The 19,658-nt window shown below is 47.3% G+C and overlaps 1 protein-coding gene across 1 annotated transcript in view; it reads right to left on the bottom strand.

Annotated features, from left to right (window-relative positions):
- tmem184ba (transmembrane protein 184ba) overlaps window positions 1-19,658 on the bottom strand; it is a 91,580-nt gene that overhangs the window by 27,296 nt on the left and 44,626 nt on the right. The window contains exons 3-6 of the mRNA XM_072588274.1: window positions 5,755-5,909; window positions 3,593-3,668; window positions 3,354-3,445; window positions 2,676-2,845 (exon numbers count right to left, since the gene is read on the bottom strand). Coding sequence (XP_072444375.1) covers window positions 2,676-2,845; window positions 3,354-3,445; window positions 3,593-3,668; window positions 5,755-5,909 — 493 coding nt within the window. The remainder of the gene's footprint in view (window positions 1-2,675; window positions 2,846-3,353; window positions 3,446-3,592; window positions 3,669-5,754; window positions 5,910-19,658) is intronic.

The following is a 19,658-nucleotide window of genomic DNA, read 5'->3' as shown; positions in this document are numbered from 1 at the left end:
AAGTGTCAAAGCTGAGGGTCGAGGGATTTATTGATTGTAAAGCTATTCTGAAAGAGCTTATACAGGCACAATGGGTTCAATGGCCTCTTCCACCTTCACTCTCTGATGCTCAAGTAAATTTGTTTTAAAAACGTGTCTTTAACTTTTGATCATAGAATCCCTACAGTATTGAAGCAGGCTATTTGACCCATCGAATTCATACTGACCCTCTGAAGAGCACCCCACCCAGACTCACCTCCATTCCTGTAAACCTGCATTGCCCATGGCTAACTCACTTAGCCTGCACAATTGAGCATGGCCAATCCACCTAACCCACACATCTTTGGACTGTGGGAGGAAACCGGAGCACCCGGAGGAAACCCGCGCAGACACAAGAGAGAAGGTGCAAACTCCACACAGACAGTCACCAAAGGTTGGAATCGAACCCAGTTCCCTAGTGCTGTGAGGCAGTGGTGCTAACCACTGAGCCACCGTGCCACCCCATCCTTCTGCAAGTTTTCTCAGAGGTTTGATAGTTGAGTACAGCAGCACTTTTTCAATGCCTGATAAACCCATTCCCTCCCCCCACATTGTGATCCCATTTCAACGGCTAAACATGGCCACACCTCCAGAGACGGAACACGCAAGGCAAAACATTTTTCACCTTCGGGGGTTTTGTTTTTTTTAAAAAGGGAAAGCAAGAGGCAACTTTTCGACTGGTTTAACTAATATAAAATGAAACGCAGCAGATGTTAGAAATCAGATAAATTGCTGGAGAAACTCAGCAGGTGGAGCAGCATCTGTGGAGAGAGAGCAGAGTTTGCGTTTCGAATTCCTAGACGTCGGAGCCCGAGAAAGGGTGACTGGACTGGATGCATTAATACCATCAGGGCATCAAATGCCCTCTCCTGTGGGTCAGTCTAGAACTAAAGGGGATATTGTTTTAAAATTAGGGGTAACTCTTTCAGGATGGAACGGAGGAGGAAATGGTTTCTCTCAGTGGTATGCATCTTTGGAACCCTCTGCCCCAGAAGTTGGCGGACACGGGATCACTGACTATTTTAAAGGCAAAAATAGACAGACAGAGGAGGGAATGAAAGATTCACGTGCGAAGGAGAAATTCATCAGGCCTGCGAGCTGGCCTATGGGCTGTTTGTGGATGGCACGGTGGATCGGTCATCAGCACTGCTGCCTCAGAGCGCTAGGGACCCAGGTTCGATTCCAGCCTCTGGCCACTGTCTGCGTGGGTTTTCTCCCACAGTCTGAAGATGAGGGAGCTTATGCTCGGAAAAGGTTAACTCTCCTGCTCTTCAGATGCTGCCTGACCGGCTGTGCTTTTCCAGCACCACATTTTCTGACTCTGATCTCCAGTATCTGCAGTCCTCACTTTCTCCATAGGGTGAAGATGTGTAGGTTAGGTGGACTGACCATGTTAAATTGCCCCATGGTGTTCAGGGATGTGCAGATTGGGTGGGTAAGGCGTGGGAAATATAGCTTTACAGAGTTAGGATGGGATGGGGGGGGGGGGGGGGGGAGGGGTAGGCATGCTGCACCAGTGTGGGCTCGATGGGCCAAATGGCCTGTTTCCACACTCTGGGATTCTATGTTCTTATTGAATGGCAGAGCCAGCTTTGAAGGCCAAGTTTCTTACTTCTGCATCTAATTAGTATATTTGGGATGTCCTGAAATAGCGAGATCGATTCATCTCGTTTCATAGTGAAAGGGTGAATGAGTTTTAACACCGATAGCTTGTTCCAAAGAGCAGGAGCTGGAGTGGGGGTAGTTGAGTGGGGGGTTGGGCATTGCTTCCTCACCCCCACCACAGGCCGTGACAGATCTCATTCTCATGCCAACAGCCATCTACGAGCAGTGCTCTTGTGGGGTGGTGGCAGTGTCTGTACCTCTAAGCTGGGAGGCCTAGGGTTGAAGTCGCACCTGCCCCAGCGACGGGTCACAACTCCTCTGAAAGGGGTTGGTTAAAAATATCTACAGACCCCACCCCCTGCTACAGTGGGAGATCTGGGAATGATACTGAAGCAACGTGACTAACAAAGGAACAAAAGCCGGGTCCACCAATCACAGGAGGCCTCGGAGGATATCCACCTCCCTGTCCTTTCCAAGCCATCACCATTAAAAAAAAATCCAACTTAACATGTCTCCCAATTCGCTTCGCAACCCCTCACCTTTTGTTTTAAAGAAAGCACATAGTTTTAAAATATATATTTGCCTTAGAACAGTGGAGTAATGGGAGGCCATTCACCCCACTGTTCTTGTGCTAGCTATTTGATAGTTCCGTCCAATTTGCCCCAATCTTTGCGGCTCATTCCCCATCCCGATTTGTAATACAGGGTGATCCCAGATTCCACGGGTCCGGTTTCCGCGGTTTCAGTTAACTGCGGCCCGGAGGAGATATTACAGGGAACCTTCCAGAAATGGTGACCAGGGGGCTGCTGGGAAGGTGAATTTCCTATTTAATGAATGGGTTCGTTCCTATCCATGGATTTGGGCTTCCATGGTAGATCTTGGAACGTATCCCCCGCGGGTACGAGGGAGGAACTACTGCATTTCCATTCACCCACATCCTTTTTGGAAGTTCCAGTCAAATTCGCTGCCTCAGGCCATTCGGGCAGCTGGGTCTACATTTTCCCCCTCCCGACCGCCCATGACTGCGCCCGTTTCCCGGCGGGAGCTCTCACCTTGCCAGAAGGACAGGAAGATGACCGACTTCACCATGAAGAACTTGAGCACCGGGCTGTAGGGACTGAGGAGTTCCCGTGTGGCAAAGTAGAACAGGAAGAGAGCGTAGAGAGCGAGGCTGACCGAGATATTATACACAATAGTGACATAGAGGTAGCCGCTGGCGACGCTGGATGTGAGGAGAGAAAGATCCCAGTTAAACATCGCTTAGAGAGGTCGAGTCATTATCATTGAATCCCTACAATGTGGAAACAGGCCATTTGGCCCAACAAGTCCACACCAACCCTCCAAAGAGTTTCCCATCCAGACCCATTCCCCCTACCCTATTACTCTACAGTACCCCTGACTAATGCACCTAACCTACACACCCCTGAACACTGTGGGCCATTTAGCACGGCCAATCCAAATAACCTACACATCTATGGAGTGTGAGGGAACTTCTACTTTGGAATTCTCTTTGCCCTCACAGAGGGTCCTTACCCACGACGAGAAAGCTACTTGTGAAGATTCAATGATGCCACAACAGAATTGCACCAACAGACACATATCCCCTCCAGGTCACCAACGACAGTGGATTGCACCAGCCTCGGACTGGCATCGCTAGGCGACATCTGCCGTGGCAGTGGGCAAAAGGAACGCGAGAGAGTCAGAAACGATAAGGTTACGTGGTTGCTCACTTGAAGTCTCCGTCCTTGTACTTCCCGAAAGCCTGGAGGATGACGGTGATAATGGCCATCAGCGGTTTCACCACACAAAACTGCAGGGTGGCCTGTAAGCACAAACAGACGGCATTCAGCCATTGCAAAGAGTCAGAGACAGCGAGCAAGAGAGGGTGCGAGAGAGAAAAGGACCAGGTGAGAACCTGCTGGTTCCAGGGTGAAAACTGGCATCGTGAGGGTCAAAGTGCAAACTGTACCTGTTTACAGAAGCGTAGAAATCCAATGGAGTATGTCTTCCCCCAGAGACAGCAAGTACCGTACATACAGCTGGACCTAAAGGAGAGTACGCCTGGTTAGGAATAATCCCAGCATCAGCAGTGACAGATCTATCCAAACTTGCTGTAAGTGTACATGCAGAGATCACTGACGGGACAGGAGGTGAGACCAGTTAATGAAGCAAACAGTATCCTCTGCTCTAGTAACACGGGCGCAGGGTACAAGAACAAGGAGGTGGTGTTGAACTTGTAATGAGATACTTGCTAAACCTCAGCTGTACTTTTCAAAAGCCTGGTGCTGGAAAAGCACGGTAGGTCAGGTGAGGATCTAAAACTTGAATTTAGGATGTGCCTTTTCAATTTAAAATAACACAACAAAGTGGCTGCAAGTAATGATTTGCCTCGGTGAACTTGAACTGATGCTTTGCTAAGTTGGTTGTATTTAGAGATAAGAGAGAACAGTGGATTTTTCATAGTATGAATCATAAGACAGTGATTTGATGTTCGAACTAACCTTGAACTGTTAGCATGAGATGGTGCTCTACGTAAATTAAGAACCCTTTCCCAGGAAATATCATTGGATTAACCTGCTGTAAATCATGTCACCTTATTGTATGTGATTGGTATTTTCTTGTAATTAAGGCTGTACTATCTCTTAAAAAAAATATAAATAATGTGCAATTTTCGAATGTAATTGTGCCATTTCTCCATGGAACACAGAAGCTATTAACCTCCGTGCTGCTGGATAAATCTGCGCCAGGCTCCTTTAATTTATTAAACTAGTAACTTTGCTTTAAACAGACCGTTTTCCTAGTGATTCTTTTGACCGATCTTGGACCGAGAGGCCATGCAGGGGGGTCTAGATCTTCACAGGCAGCATCTGGAGATGCAGGAGGGTCGACATTTCGGGCATAAGACCCTTTTGCTCCTTTTTGAAACTTTTCGACTCTGACTCTCCAGGCATCTGCAGTCCTCGCCTTCTCTTCAGCTGCAGGATAGTCTGCAGATGTGGGCACCACATTATAGGAAAGATTTGAGTGCACTGGAGAGAATACAATTTACAAGGAACGGTTCCAGGTATGAGTAACCTCAGGAATGAGGATAGGTCAAAGGCATTGGGACCGTTCTCCTTGGACAGATGGCAGCTGAGAGGTGATTTGATAGAGGTTTTCAAAATCATGAGAGAGCTGGATGGAAAAGAGAGGGAGAAGCTGGTCCCACTCATAAAAGGGAAAAAAAAAATCGAAAGGTAGGAATAGATTTACTGTGCAAACGAAGCAAGGGTGGGGAAAAAAAACTTATCTTCCCTCACATCGGGGTGGCACAGTGGCTTTGTGGTTAGCACTGCTGCCTCACAGCGCAAGGGACTCAGGTTTGATTCCAGCCTCAGGCAACTGTCTGTGTGGAGTTTGCACATTCTCCCCGCGTCTGCGTGGGTTGCCTCCAGGTGCTCTGGTTTCCTCCCACAGACCAAAGTTGTGCAGGTTAGGGTGAATTGGCCAGGCTAAATTGCCCACAGTGTTCAGGGATGTGTAGGTTAGGGGCATTAGGCAGGGGTAAACATAGAGTAATGGGGAATGGGTTTCCTTTTGAGAGTCAGTGTAGACTTGTTGGGCCGAAGGGCCTGTTTCCACACAGTAGGGATTCTATTCTATGAATGGTTAGGGAATGGAATGCACTGCCTCAAAACGGAGGCAGGTTCAACCAGGGCATTCAGGGGGGTGACTGGATGGTTACTTGGACACTAAAAAAGACAGGAGATTGGCACAAGGGGTCAGAATCAGAGCTGGCATGATGGGCAGAATGGTGCCTTTCTGTGGCATAACAATTTTCAGATACTGCCAGACCCACATCCGCAGTATTGGGGAGTATTTGGGTCATTTTCTTCAAACATTCCAGTTTATAGAGCAAAAAACAAGGAATAAAAGGTTACTTGGCCAACAGTGAACCATCATGCATTGGGATAATTGAAAGTCTTTCTGTTTTCCGATTGGTGCAGGCAGACACAAGAATGGACATGCTGGTAAAATAATGTCTGGGGCCCGGCGACATATCAATGAAACCTCCAGAAATAGGTTTAATCACCGTCAGCAACCTCAGGTGAAGTTGACAGAATGACACAACGAGGAATGTGGGAGACTCACTCGATGGGCTTGCCTCGAATCTCCGACATTATGGCACTCTCTCCTCCCAGGTACTCGTAACAGAGGCTGAGGAAATTGTAGATCACGAAGGCTGAAGGAGAGAGACCGAGAGAAAGCGGGTCAGTCAGAAAGCAACACACCAGCAAGATTCTACTCTAAGCTTCCGATAAGCTAGCACCAGGACCCGGCGTTTAGTCACAGAATCCCTAGAGTGTGGAAGCAGGTCATTTGGCTCATCAAGTCCACACTAACCCTCTCTGAAGACCATTCACCTTATCCCTGTAACCCCACATTTCCCATGGCTAACCCACCTAGCCTGCACATCCCTGGACACTGTGGGCGATTTAGCATGGCCAATCCACCCTAACCTGCATATCTTTGGATTGTGGGAGGAAACCAGAGCACCTGGAGGAAACTCAGGGAGAATGTGCAAACTCCACACAGGCAGTCACCCCGTGTGGCGTTAGGGTGGGTGGACTGGCCATGAGAAATTGCCCCATAGTGACCAGGGATGTGTAGGTTAGGTGGGTTAGCCATGGGAAACACAGGGTTACAGGGATGGGAAAGGGGTCTGGGTTTGGAACGAGATGCTCTTCGGAGGGTTAGTGCAGACTTAATGGGCCCAATGGCCTCTTTCTGTAGGGATTCTACAATTCTATTGCTTATCTCTAACTGCCAAGAGGGCTGTTAAGAGTCAACCACATGGCTGTGAGTCTGAAGTCACATGTAGGCCAGACCAGGTAAGGATGGCAAATTTCGTTCCTTGAAGGTCGTTAGTGAACCAGATGAGATTTTCCTTGATAAATAGCAATAATAATTCCAGATTATTATAGAATGCAAAATGAATGGCAAGAGTTGAACACAGCTACACCGAACATTACCTCAGCCTCTGGATTAATAGGTGAGCGAAAATACCACTGGACAATCCCCCCACCCTCACATTTATTCAGAGCTGAGATACACAACAAGGAAGGAGGGGGTTCTCGGAGCTTGGAGCTCAGGACATAACCAGACCAACCAGGACCTTATTGAATGACAAGGAGCAGGCTAGGAGGGGGCTAAATGGCCTTCTCAGTTCCCATTTCCCATCTCCTTACAGCTCTGATGGGGAAGGACACTGGCCTCATCACACGCTATCCAGGGAATTCACATTTTGTTTAAAAATAAAATCTACACAAATGACTTTAATTAGCTCTGGCCTTTTCAAGGATTTTAAAAAGATACAGCTCTACTAGAAAGAGTGATGTGCATTATAACGTGGACAGAGAGAGACACACACACACAGGGAGCAAGAGACACAGAGACAGAGACAGAGAGAGAGACACATAAAAAGAGAGACGCGCACAGAGACAGAGAGACAGACACACGGTAAGAGACAGAGAGACAGAAAGACAGACAGAGAGACACATACAAAGAGAGATGCACACAGAGAAAGACAGAGAGAGAGAGAGATAGAGAGAGAGACAGAGAGACAGAGAGAGAGAGAGAGAGAGAGAGAGAGAGACAGACAGAGACAGAGACAGAGACAGAGAGAGAGAGAGAGACAGAGAGAGAGAGACAGAGAGAGAGAGAGAGAGAGACAGAGAGAGAGAGAGAGAGACAGAGAGAGGGAGGCATAAAGATAGAGGGAGAGAAACTGAAAGAGGGAGAGACAGAGAGAGAGAGAGAGAGACACACACAGACACAGACAGAGAGAGCAAGAGAGTGGGTGCCTGTGTGTGTGTTGGTTGGGGGGGGGGGTCTGGTGTTGGTAGTTGGGGGTGCAATGAATAAAGCGACCTCCTTCATTTTCAGAAGAACCCAGATTCCAGACAATTTCCCTTCGTGCCAGAATGCTGCTGTCAAAAAGTAACCCAAAGATTTCTGCTCAATGACACAACCTGTTGTGGCTCAGGAGCACGTGGCAAAACATGAGACACTCGGCTCATGGTTAATCAAACACGATTGCTCAGTCACCAAGACGCAGCAGAGAGATACACACCTCATACTGTACACACATACACACACACATACATGCCATTTACTGGCCCTTTTTCGAAAGATTATTCCTTCATGGGATCTGGGCAAGGCCAGCATGTGTCGGCCATCCTAAGTGCCCTCTGACTGAGTAGCTTGCTATGCCAGAGGGTCAACTACATGATGGTGGGCCTGGAGTTGCACATAGGCCAAAGAGGATAAGGATGGCAGATTTGTTTCCCTGATTTACAAAATCGGAGGTTATAGAGGCAAACAGATCCTTCGGCCCAACCAGTCCATGCCAACCACAATCCCACATTAAACTAGTCCCACTTGCCTGTGCTTGGCCCATATCCTTCCAAACATTTCCTATTCATGCACTTAACCAAATGTCTTTTAAATGTTGTAACTGTGTCTGCATCCACCACTTTCCTCTGGACATTCATTCCACACATGAACCACTCGCTGTGTAAAAAACGTTGCCCTTCATGCATTTTTCAAATCTTTCTCCTCGCACCTTAAAAAATTGTGCCCTAGTCTCAAAATCTCCCAACCTAGGAAAAAGACACCTGCCAGTCAGCTAATCTATACCCCTCATTATTTGTTGGTGCTCTTGCCTTTATTGGTCAGTAAGTAGAGTGTAGGAGTTGGGGCACCAGGTTGCAGCTGTACAGGACATTGGTTAGGCCACTTTTGGAAAACTGCTTTCAATTCTGGTCTCCCCGCTATAGGAAAGATGTTGTTAAACTTGAAAGGGTTCAGGAAAGACTTACAAGGAGGTTGGAGGGTTTGAGCTATAGGGAGAGGCTGAATAGGCTGAGGCTGTATTCCCTGGAGCATTGGGGGCTGAGGGGGTGACCTTATAGTGGTTTATAAAATCATGAGGGTCATGGATGGGGTGAATTACCAAGGTTTTTTCCCTAGGGTGGGGGAGTCTGAAATCAGAAGGCTTAGGTTTAAGATGAGATGGGAAAGATATAAATGGACCTAAGGGACAACCTTTCCATGAAGAGGGTGCTATGTGTACAGAATGAGCTGTCAGAGGAAGTGGTGGAGGCAAGCACAAATACATTTAAAAGGCATCAGGATGGGGAAATAAACAGGAAGGGTTTAAGAGGGAAATGGGCATATTGCCAGCATGAGACTAGATCAAGTTGTGAGCATGGACAAGTTGGACTGAAGGGCCTCATTCTGTGCCGTACAACTCTTGACTCTATAAAGTTCACCCTTCACCCTCCTACGCTCCAGTAAAAAAGTTCAGGTTGCAAGTTTGCTCGCTGAGCTTGAAGGTTCATTTTCAGATGTTTCGTGACCATACTAGGTAACATCATCAGTGTGCCTCTGGTGAAACGCTGGTGGTATATCCCACTTTCTTAAGGTGGGGGATATCATTTCTGATTCTTTTTCTCAAAGGATGGTGGATGGGCTTGAAATTGAGGTGCTTATTGATGGAGTTCCGGTTTGAATGCCAGGCCTCGAGGAATTCCCGTGCATGGCTCTCTTTAGCCTGTCCATGGATGGATGAGTTGTCCCAGTCAAAGTGGTGTCCTTCTTTGCCTGTATGTAAGGATACTAGTGACAGTGGGTCATGGCTTTTGTTGGCCAGTTGGCGTTCATATATCTTGGTGGCAAGTTTTCTGCCCGTCTATCCAATGTTAAAAGTCCCAGCCTGTACAGCCTCTCCTTATATCTCAAACCCTCCATTCCCAGCGACATCCTGGTGAATTTTTTCTGAACACTCTCCAGCTTAATAATATCCTTCCTATAACAGGGCGACCAGAACTGGACACAGTCCTCCAGAAGGGGCTTCACCAACATCCTATGACGTCCCAACTCTTATCTGTGCAATGAAGACAAGTGTGCTAAACACCTTCTTAAAGACCCTGTCTAGATGTGATGCATGTAGGGTGGGTGGGTGGGTGGGTGGGGGGGGGGGGGGGAGGGGTGGAGGGAAAAGGATTGGATAATTATCAGCCTGGGAGAATGAATAGTTGCTAATGGGGACAGTTAAGGCTAACAATGGGCTGTGTGTAATAGCAGACCAATGAGATAACAAGGCCTGGTGTGTGAGGGTTAGGGGAACAACATGGGAGATTCAAGCCCCAAAATTGCTGGACTCGAAACAATCCAGAAGGCTGTAGAGTTCCTCAGGGAAAAATGAGATGCTGTTCTTCCAACTTGCGCTGAGCTTCACTGGAGCACTGCAGCAAGCAGGAGACAGGTGCGGGCATACTGGGGCATCCTCTTTAAGCAAAGTTTCATCGTCTGCACAGGGTCAAGCAGCCCCACTGTGCCTATTCTCACTGACGCACGGGTGGCTCCAGTTACGCGGACGAGCGGCCAGGAGTAGACACATCCCACTGGGAAGGGACCAGAGTCCCTCACCAACTGAGAGCAAGGAGGCAAGGACAAGTCAGGCCCTCTGGTCTGCAGGAGTAGGCAGCGCGGTGACAGCGAGGGAGCTAAATTATTGTACATTAAACCACAAGGGAAGAGAGGCAAGATTGAAAAGAATTCTCATCTGTCAGACGCCTTGAGCAAACTCTGCTGAAGCTGAATGGAGCGCACATGGACAACAGATGGCCCACGCTTCTGTCTAGAGGCTAACACCACACCAAACAAGTGATGCAGTGAGCTAATCAAAAGCAGGGTTTGGTTCAGCTCAACTACAGTGAGGGATCCTCAGACAGAGAGGGGGAGTGAGAAGGAGCAAACTTCTAATGTCTAAATATTTCAGGTTATTTACTCATGAAAGCAGCACAAATTCTTAGTGAGTGTGAAATAAACTCTCTCTCGCTCTCTTATCCCCATCACAGACAAGACAAATACCACACTCTTCACTGTGTAAGTGAGCAATAATCGCGGTCCCTGGGTCAGGGGCCCCTCAAATGATGCAAATAAACAATATCATTGCGATTTTGGAGAAGACTGGACAAACAGGCAGGAAACTCGCCACTAGGATACACGAGCACCAACTACCCACCAAAAGGCATGATCAACTATCAATCCCCCACCCTCTCATTCTTCTAAACTCCAACTGATCCAGTCTCTCTTCATACATTAGTCCTGCGATTCCAGGATTCACTCTGCCAAGCCTTCACTGCACTCACTTCATTGCCAGAACATCCGGGTGGCACCGTGGCTCTGCTGCCTCACAGCACCAGTGTCCCGGGTACGATTCCAGCCTCGGGTGACTGACTGTGTGGAGTGTGCACGTTCTCCCTGTATCTGCATGTGCTTCCTCCGGGTCCTCTGATGTCCCCCCACAATCCAAAGATATGTTGGTTGGGGTGAATGGGCTGTGGGACATTACCCCAATAGTGTCCAGGGATCTGTAGGCTAGGGGTGGGGCTAGCCATGAGGAACTGCAGGGTTATAGGGTAGGGGTCTGGATGGGATGCTCTTCGGAGGGACGGTGTGGACTCAATGGGCTGAATGGCCTGCTTCCACAGTGATTATTCTACGATAATCCTTCCTCAGATAAAGGAGACCAAAGCTGCACACAATACTCCAACTGTGCTCTCACTAGGGCTCTGTACTCCAATCCTCTCACTAAGAAAGCCAACAAACCATGTGCCTTCTTCACTACCTGCTGCTCCTGCAATGCTTGCATCAGCGACTGGTGTGCAAAGACATCCAAAACAGGTTGCACCCTCTCCCTTTCCCAATTTATTCCCAGATAATAATTCCTATTTCTGCTACCAAAGATAATCTCACATTATAGTGCATCTGCCACACATTCACCCACTCACTCAACTTGTCTAAATCACACTGAAGCATGTCTGAATTCCTCTCACATCCTCCTCACAGCTCACCCGCCCCACAGTTCACACACTTAAGAGATATTACATTTCGTTCCCTCTTCCAACTCACGAGTACATGTTGTGATTAGCTGGGGTGCAAGCACTAATCTCTGCAGTACCTCACTCATCATTGCCAGCAACTCAGGGAAAAAAATTGGCCTGTTTATCCCTAATCTCACTTTCCAGTCTGCCAAGTCCCCCAGTTCCATGGAACATTCCCTCGAGGCTGTGTACATCTGCAGGATCCTGGATATTGCACACATGGTGACCAGTACTGGCACACCGATCGCAGCACTGACTTCCAGCTCAGGACACTGTTCCCCGTTTGGACTTCGGAGCCGGGAGAGAGATTAGAGGAAAGGGGTAATCCAATGTGGTTTAAATGTTGCACGCTTACATGGAACGTCACCGAAAGCCTTCTGAAAATCCAAGTACAGTCGGTTCTGATAATAATGTGACAGCTCCGTTCTCGTGCGATCGCGCGTTATTAGAAAATCGCGCAACAGCCGCACCTTTTAAACTAATGGGGTCCAGAATCGCATCAGAGCCAATACAGGTAAGGAAAGTTCGCGGTCTACAAAAGACGGTGTAAATTCTTCAAACTCATTAAAGCCAATTCACGTTGAAGAAACGCACGTTACAGCAGAACCGAATGTAAACCACATCCACTGGGTCGCCCCTGTTCTCCCTCTCCTCCACACAATCAACTGGGCTGAGAAGTGGCAGATGAAGTTTAATTCAGATAAATGCGAGCTGCTGCATTTTGGGAAAGCAAATCTTAGCAGGACTTATACACTTAATGGTAAGGTCCTAGGGAGGGTTGCTGAACAAAGAGACCTTGGAGTGCAAGTTCATAGCTCCTTGAAAGTGGAGTCACAGGTAGATAGGATAGTGAAGGCACGTTTGTTATGCTTTCCTTTATTGGTCAGATATTGAATACAGGAGTTGGGAGGTCATGTTGCGGCTGTTTAGGACATTGGTTAGGCCACTGTTGGAATACTGCGTGCAATTCTGGTCTCCTTCCTATCGGAATGATGTTGTGAAACTTGAAAGGGTTCAGAAAAGATGTACAAGGATGTTGCCAGGGTTGGAGGTTTTGAGCTACAGGGAGAAGCTGAACAGGCTGGGGCTGTTTTCCATGTAGCGTTGGAGACTGAGGGGTGATCTTATAGAGGTTTACAAAATTATGAGGGGCATGGCTAGGGTAAATAGGCAAAGTCTTTTCCCTGGGGTCAGGAGCCCAGAACTAGAGGGCATGGGTTTAGGGTGAGAGGGGAAAGATAAAGAGAGACCTAAGGGGCAACTTTATCATGCAGAGGATGGTACATGTATGGAATGGGCTGCCAGAGGAAGTGATGGAGACTGGTACAAATCCAACATTTAAGAGGCATTTGGATGGGCATATGAATAGGAAGGGTTTGGAGGGATATGGGCCGGGTGCTGGCAGGTGGGACTAGATTGGGTTGGGATACCTGGTCGGCATGGACAGGTTGGACCGAAGGGTCTGTTTCTGTTCTGTACAACTCTATGACTCTATGACTAGACACATCCTCAAAATATTCCAGCAAGTATACCTTCCCTTCTATAAATCCACGGTAACTCTATCCAATTCTATCACACAGCATGGAAACAGACCCTTTGGTCCAACCAGTCCATACCAACCATAATCCCAAACTAAACTAGCCCCACCTGCCTGCTCCTGGCCCATATCCCTCCAAACATTTCTTATTCAAGTATTTATCCAAATGCCTTTTAAATGCTGTAACTGTATTCCCCCCCCCCCACCCCACCATCATCCACTACTTCCTCAGGAAGTTTATTCCATACACAAACCACTCTCTTTAAAAATGTTGCCCATTGTGTCTTTTTTTAAATCTTTCTCCTCTCATCTTAAAATTATTCCTCCACTTTTTTAAAATCCACCCCCCCCCCCACCAGAGGAAAAAGACACCTGCCATTCACCTTATCTATACCCTTATATAAACTTCTATAAGGTCACCCCTCCATCTCCTAGACTCCAGTGAAAAAAGTCCCGGCCTAACCAGCCTCTCCTTTAACTCAAACTCTCCATTCCAAAGCAACACCCTGGTAAATCCCTTCTGAATCCTCTCCAGCTTAATAATTTCCTTCCTATAACAGGGCAACCAGAACTGGACACAGTGCTCCAGAAGCGGCCTCACCAATGTCCTGCTCAAATTCAATATAACATCCCAAGTGTTCTACTATTAAATCTTTTATAATGGGTTCCACCACTTGTCCCCACTACCAACGTCAAACAAGCCAGTCTATAATTCACTGTTTTCTCTTTGCCTCACATCTTACACTGCGGGGTTACATTAGCGACCCTGTAATCCATAGGAACTGGTTCTGTCTTTCGATAAACGAAGGGTTTGTTTTCATATCGAGAGAGATTTCATAGAAGCCCTACAGTGTGGAAGTTGGGCCATTCAAACCCACCAAGTTGACACCACCCCAGACCCACCCCACTACCCTATCCCTGTACCCCTGCATTCCCCAAGGCTAACCCACCTAGCCTACACATTGCTGAACACTGGACAATTTAGCAAGGCCACTCTACCTAACCTGCACATTTTTGGATTTTAGGAGGAAACTGGAGCACCCGGAGGAAACCCACGCAGACACGGGGAGAATGTGCAAACTCCGCACAGTCGCCTGAGGCTGGAATCGAACCCAGGTCCCTGGCATTGTGAGGCAGCAGTGCTAACCACTGAGTCACCATGCCGCAGATTAGGGGGCGTGATGAGGGAAAAGAATAAAAAGCCATTAAAGGAGCAGTTTTATTTCCGTCATTGGTTACCAGGAGATCAACTGAATGTTATTGCTAAAAAAAAACCTACACAACATTTCCTAAAGAAAGCCTTTCTCACGCAAGCCTGCTGTAAATAAAAGGACAGATTCTACACTGAGGATTACAGATATTTGTACTCAGACAAGCACGGTGTTTAAAATCTGCTTCAAGCTTCAACAACAGAACTACTCAAAAAAGACAAGCCTGAAACAGCAAGGCCTGGAGTCAGGCTCTTTAAATATAATCTGAGAAACAGTGATAGCTGCATACTCCCTTCCTGCCTGCACATCCCATACCATTCCCTCGGCAACCCGAGCAGATGTTGTGCTACTGAATTCCCTGGAGAGATTAGCGACAGCACAATCGCTAGGCAACAGCCTTTGAACAAACATCCAAATCCTCCCCACCCCCCCCCCCCCCCCCCCCCCCCCTTTTTTAGGCCTGAAAGCCAAATAAACATGGCTGCCACCCTCAGAGTGTGCCCATCTGTTGATGCTTTCACAGCTCAGCGTGGTAAACAAAAGGCTTTGCAAGGCTCAGACCGCATTGTACCAACGGGATAAACATCAGTCAAAACATCCACATGAATTAGAGCCAGGACAGGGAGGCAAGTAACCATTTGACTTTACTGGCAGTAGGTGAACAGCTGCACAACAACCTACATTCCCATAGTGCCTTTAATATAAAAGAAATGTCCAAAGGACTACAGAGGAGCACCACAAAACAAAGCATGTGATCAGAACTAGGAGCAGGAGTAGGCCATCCGGCCCCTCAAGCCTGCTCCATCATTCAATAAGATGACGGCTGATCATCTTGTGGACTCAGCCCGCACACCATAACCTGTAATTCCTATCCTGTTCAAAAATCTATCTTGGCTTTGAAAACATTCAACAAGGCACCCTCAACTGGACAGGGAATTCCACAGATTTACAACCGTTTGGATGAAGATGTTCCTCCTCAATTCCATCCTAAATCTGTTCCCCTCTTATTTTTGAGGCTATGATACCCAGGTCCTACTCATAGAGTCAAAGTCACTGAGTCTACAGCACAAAAACAGACCCTTGAGTCCAATTCGTCCATACTAACCCTGGTTTCCCAGGCTAATCTAGCCCCATTTGCCTGTGTTTGGCACATATCCCCCTAAATCTTTCCTATTCATGCACCTGTCCAAATGCCTTTTAAGTGTTGTAACTGTACCTGCATCTATCACTTCCTCTAGCAGTTCATTCCACGTATGAATCACTTTCTACCTGAAAATGTTGCCCCTCGGGTCACTTTTCTAAATCATTCCCCTCTCACCTTAAAAAAAATGCCCTCTAGTTTTGAGCTCCTTAACCCTAGGGAAAAGGTATTCAACTTATCCATGTCCCTCATCATTTTATAGACCTCTATAAAGGTCACCTCAACTTCCTACGCTCCAGTGAAAAAGGTCCTAGCCAATCCAGTCTCTCCCTGTAACTCAAATAGATGAAAACTCTGTCATAAAGATAGAGATAATGTCTTAAATAAGGCGAGCGAGGTAAAGGGTTGGGAGGTTTAGGGAGAGAACCCTAGAACGTGGGGCCAATGCAACAATGGGGGGGTGCAACCAATGCTATTAATGAGTAAAATTAGGATGTACAAGAGGCTAGGCTGAGAGGAGTGCAGGGTCATCATCTTGGGAGTTTGTAAGGTTGGAGATTACACAGATAGAGGGGACAAGGCCATGAAGGGATCTGAAAGGAAAATAATTTTCCAGATGTTTACCACGTGCACTTGTCGAAAACTAGATTTTTGTGAATGCCAAACCACGATCTTTGACTGAGAAATTCGTAACCTTTCAGAAAACATCCTATAAATGTATATCTTTGTTCTTCAGGGATGAACACTCCAAAAATTCCAGAACCAAAGTATGATCCTGGAAAGGAAAGGATCAGGACACCAGAAACCACAAAATAATCAAATTGCACGATCCTCACCACCCTTTTGGAGATGGGATGGGAGTTTCTTCAAGCTTACAGGGGAGATGCTAGCACCTCTTGTGTTTTTTTCCTTGGCCTTTCAGATGTTAATGATAACATGTAAATACTAATCAATGAGGAATTGAGTGAATTGATTCATAAATGCAGATCGACACAATCCAAATCTGAAATGTGGAGGCAAAACACTGGGACCTTGGCGGGGAGTGCACGGGTAAGAGAGAAAAGAAAGTAAAAGAGCGACAGAAAAGGAAACAGCCGGAGGGAGAGGGAGGAGTGGGGGGATGGGGAGAGACAGAAAGAGCGAGAGAGAGGGCGAGGGGGCGAGCGCGAGAGGGGGCGAGGGCGAGCGCGAGAGACAGAGACAGACAGAGAGAGACCAGTTGGAAGGAAGCCCTAGGATTAGAAACATCTCAAAATGAGGGAGTGACATTCGAGAGGCAATTTCACTCAAGTGAACATTTTCAGTCTTTGATTCATATCGGCTCAAGGCAAGCATCGCTCAAAAATTCCATTTGTATAAAACTCAACAATCAGCTTTTTGAAGAAACTGGTCTAAAAACAAATCCCTTAACTTTTCAATGGAGATATCCAGTAAATAAATACACAAACAACACCTTAATGTGCAAGTCGATGGAAACATATATGTTGCAACAACATGATAAAGGAGGTGTAAAATAATGCTGACTCACTATCTCGTGTTTTAGTGAAGGCCAGAAACAGGAACCTGGGTCAAGGGGGCTACATCACCGGCTCTGGGGTTCCCATGTATAGGGGAGGGGGTGAGAGCCAGGCGCAGTCCTGGGGTGTGTGATTTCTGTCCCCACTGAAGCCTTGGGTGTAGGCCACAGTCAATATTAGCATCTTCACCGATGAGCAAACAGACCCGATAACACAAAGGAGTGGCAGAGTGAGCACCATTCACTGGGTGGTTCAGTTTAGTGTGCACACAACCTTTTCACCTTGCAGAGGTGAGGATTTGAATTCAGCAGTGCAACAACAGCCTGACTCCACGCTCTCCTGGTAGATATCTTCTAATCCTAGAGAACAGGAGTAGGCCATTCGGCCCTTCGATACTGCTTCACCATTCAATATGATCATAGCTGATCATCTAACTCAGCCCCCAGTTCCCACTGTCTCCTTACACACTTTGAGCTTTTTAGCCCTAACTCCTAACTTGAAAACATTCAATGTTTTGGCCTCACCCAATTTCCACAAGTTCATCTCAATCCTAAGTGGTCTACACCCTCCCCTCTGACTGCGACCCCCGATACAGGATTCCCCGGTCATTACAAACCTCCTTCCTACATTTGGTCTGTCTAGTCCAGTTGGAGTTTTATAGGCTTCTACCAGATCAACCCCTGAAGGATTTTGGGATGACAATAAAGGTGCTATGTAAATGTAAATCACTATTATAACATTAGAACGAAACAGATTGGGACAGGTGGGTCACAGGTTTTAAAAGTTTGCCCTGCCCAGAGTAGAGAGGGTGATACAGCTGCTCTGCTTCATATCTTGTCAGACCATCTCCTTGCTGGTCAGTTCATTCCTAGCTACTCTCCATTCTCCCAATGGGTGTCTGTATAAACCCTAAGGAGTGTCACAGATGAACAAAATAAACTCTCAGCAACATGGTTGACTCTTAGCTGTCCTCTGAAGTGACCACAACAAGACACTCAGAAGTGGAATGCTTGCAGTGCTGAAGCAGGCCATTCGGCTCTGAGTCCCACTGACCCTCTGAAGAGATCCTCCCTCACTCGGAACTGGCTGAGGACTGACTGAATCCCGTCTCACAAGAGGAGCACAGATGAGGTGCAAACCACACCATGAGATAGAGTCATAAAGATATACCAACATGGAAACAGACTTTCAGTCCAATTCATCCATGCCAACCAGATTTCCTAATTTAATCTAGTCCCAGATTGGTTTCACAGGTCGGCGTAACATTGAGGGCTGAAGGGCCTGTACTGTGCTGGAATGTTCTATGTTCATATCCCTCCAAACACTTCCTATTCATATGACCAATCTGATGCCTTTTAAATGCTGTAATTGTACCAGCTTCCACCACTTCCTCTGGCAGCTCATTCCATACACACACCACCCTCTCTGTGAAAAAGTTGGCCCTGGGGTCAGTTTTTAAATCTATCCCCTCTCAGCCTTATCCCTAGGCCCTCTAGCTCTGGACTCCCCCAACACAGTGAAAACACCTTGTCTATTTACCCTACCTATGCCCCTCATGATTTTATAAACCTCTATAAGGTCACCCCTCAGCCTCTGATGCTCCAGTGAAAACAGCCCCAGCCTGTTCAGCCTCTCCCTGTAGCTCAAACCCTCCAACCCCGGCAACATCCTCGTAAATCTTTTCTGAACCCTTTCAAGTTTCACAACAGCGTTCTGATTGGAAGGAGACCAGAATTGCTCACAATGTTACAACAATGGCCTAAACCAATGTCCTGTACAGCTGCAACGACACCCCCCCCAACTCTTACAATCAATGCTCTGACCAATAAAAGAAAGCATACCAAATTCCTTCTTCATTTATCACCTATCCTATCTACCCTGCGACTCTACTTTCAAGGAACCTGCACTCCAAGGTCTCTTTGTTGGGAATGCACTGGATCCGATAGCCTGAGGTTTGGTCAGGAGGGTAAGTAGGTTTTTGGGGGCTTCTTAAAAGTTGAGACGTGAAGGGAGTTTAGGGAAGGGGGTGACAGAGCTTTGGGCCATCTAAATTGAAGGCAGAGCCGCCATTGGAGCAGGGATTAAAACTGGAGGTTGGAGGAGGGCTGTGGGGTATGGAGGAGCTAACAGAGCCAGGGAAGAGCCCACGAGGGATTTAGAAACAAGGGAGAAAAGTTTAAAGTTAATGCAATGTTCGCTGGGGAGCTAATGTAGCTCAGGCAAGTTCTGCAGCTCCAGCGCCTATATTCAGTTGGATTCCAGAGATTGAATCAGGAAAGCCACGTGGGTATTTGGTCTCCTCTTGTGGCTGGGTGCCAGTGATAACCAACCCAGAAATGTGCACCAATCCTACTCAGCTGGGCTGGCCCTGAGGGCACAGGACATGGGAAAAAATAAACAACCAAATCAAATCCATCCGAATCAGGGCCTTGATGGGGGAAGCCATGCTGACTGCTGGGAACTGCTTGTCACAACGGGCACACTGAGCAGCACGAGCGAGATAGCAAGGAAGAAAGAAAAAAAACAGGCGCGAGGTAGAGAAGAGATGCGAGGTAGAGAAGAGATGGATGGAGTGGGGGTGGAGGAAAAGAGGTGGACTGGGGGGAGAAGACAGAGAAGAGGCATAGGGAGGGGAATGAGGGATGGAGGGAGAGAGAGAGAGAGAAGGCGGATGGGGGAAAGGAAGAGAGACAGAGA

This window comes from Chiloscyllium punctatum, chromosome 18 (assembly GCF_047496795.1).
Source record: "Chiloscyllium punctatum isolate Juve2018m chromosome 18, sChiPun1.3, whole genome shotgun sequence".
In the NCBI taxonomy this organism is placed as follows: Eukaryota; Metazoa; Chordata; class Chondrichthyes; order Orectolobiformes; family Hemiscylliidae; genus Chiloscyllium; species Chiloscyllium punctatum.
This window is presented reverse-complemented; position numbering and strand designations above follow the sequence as displayed.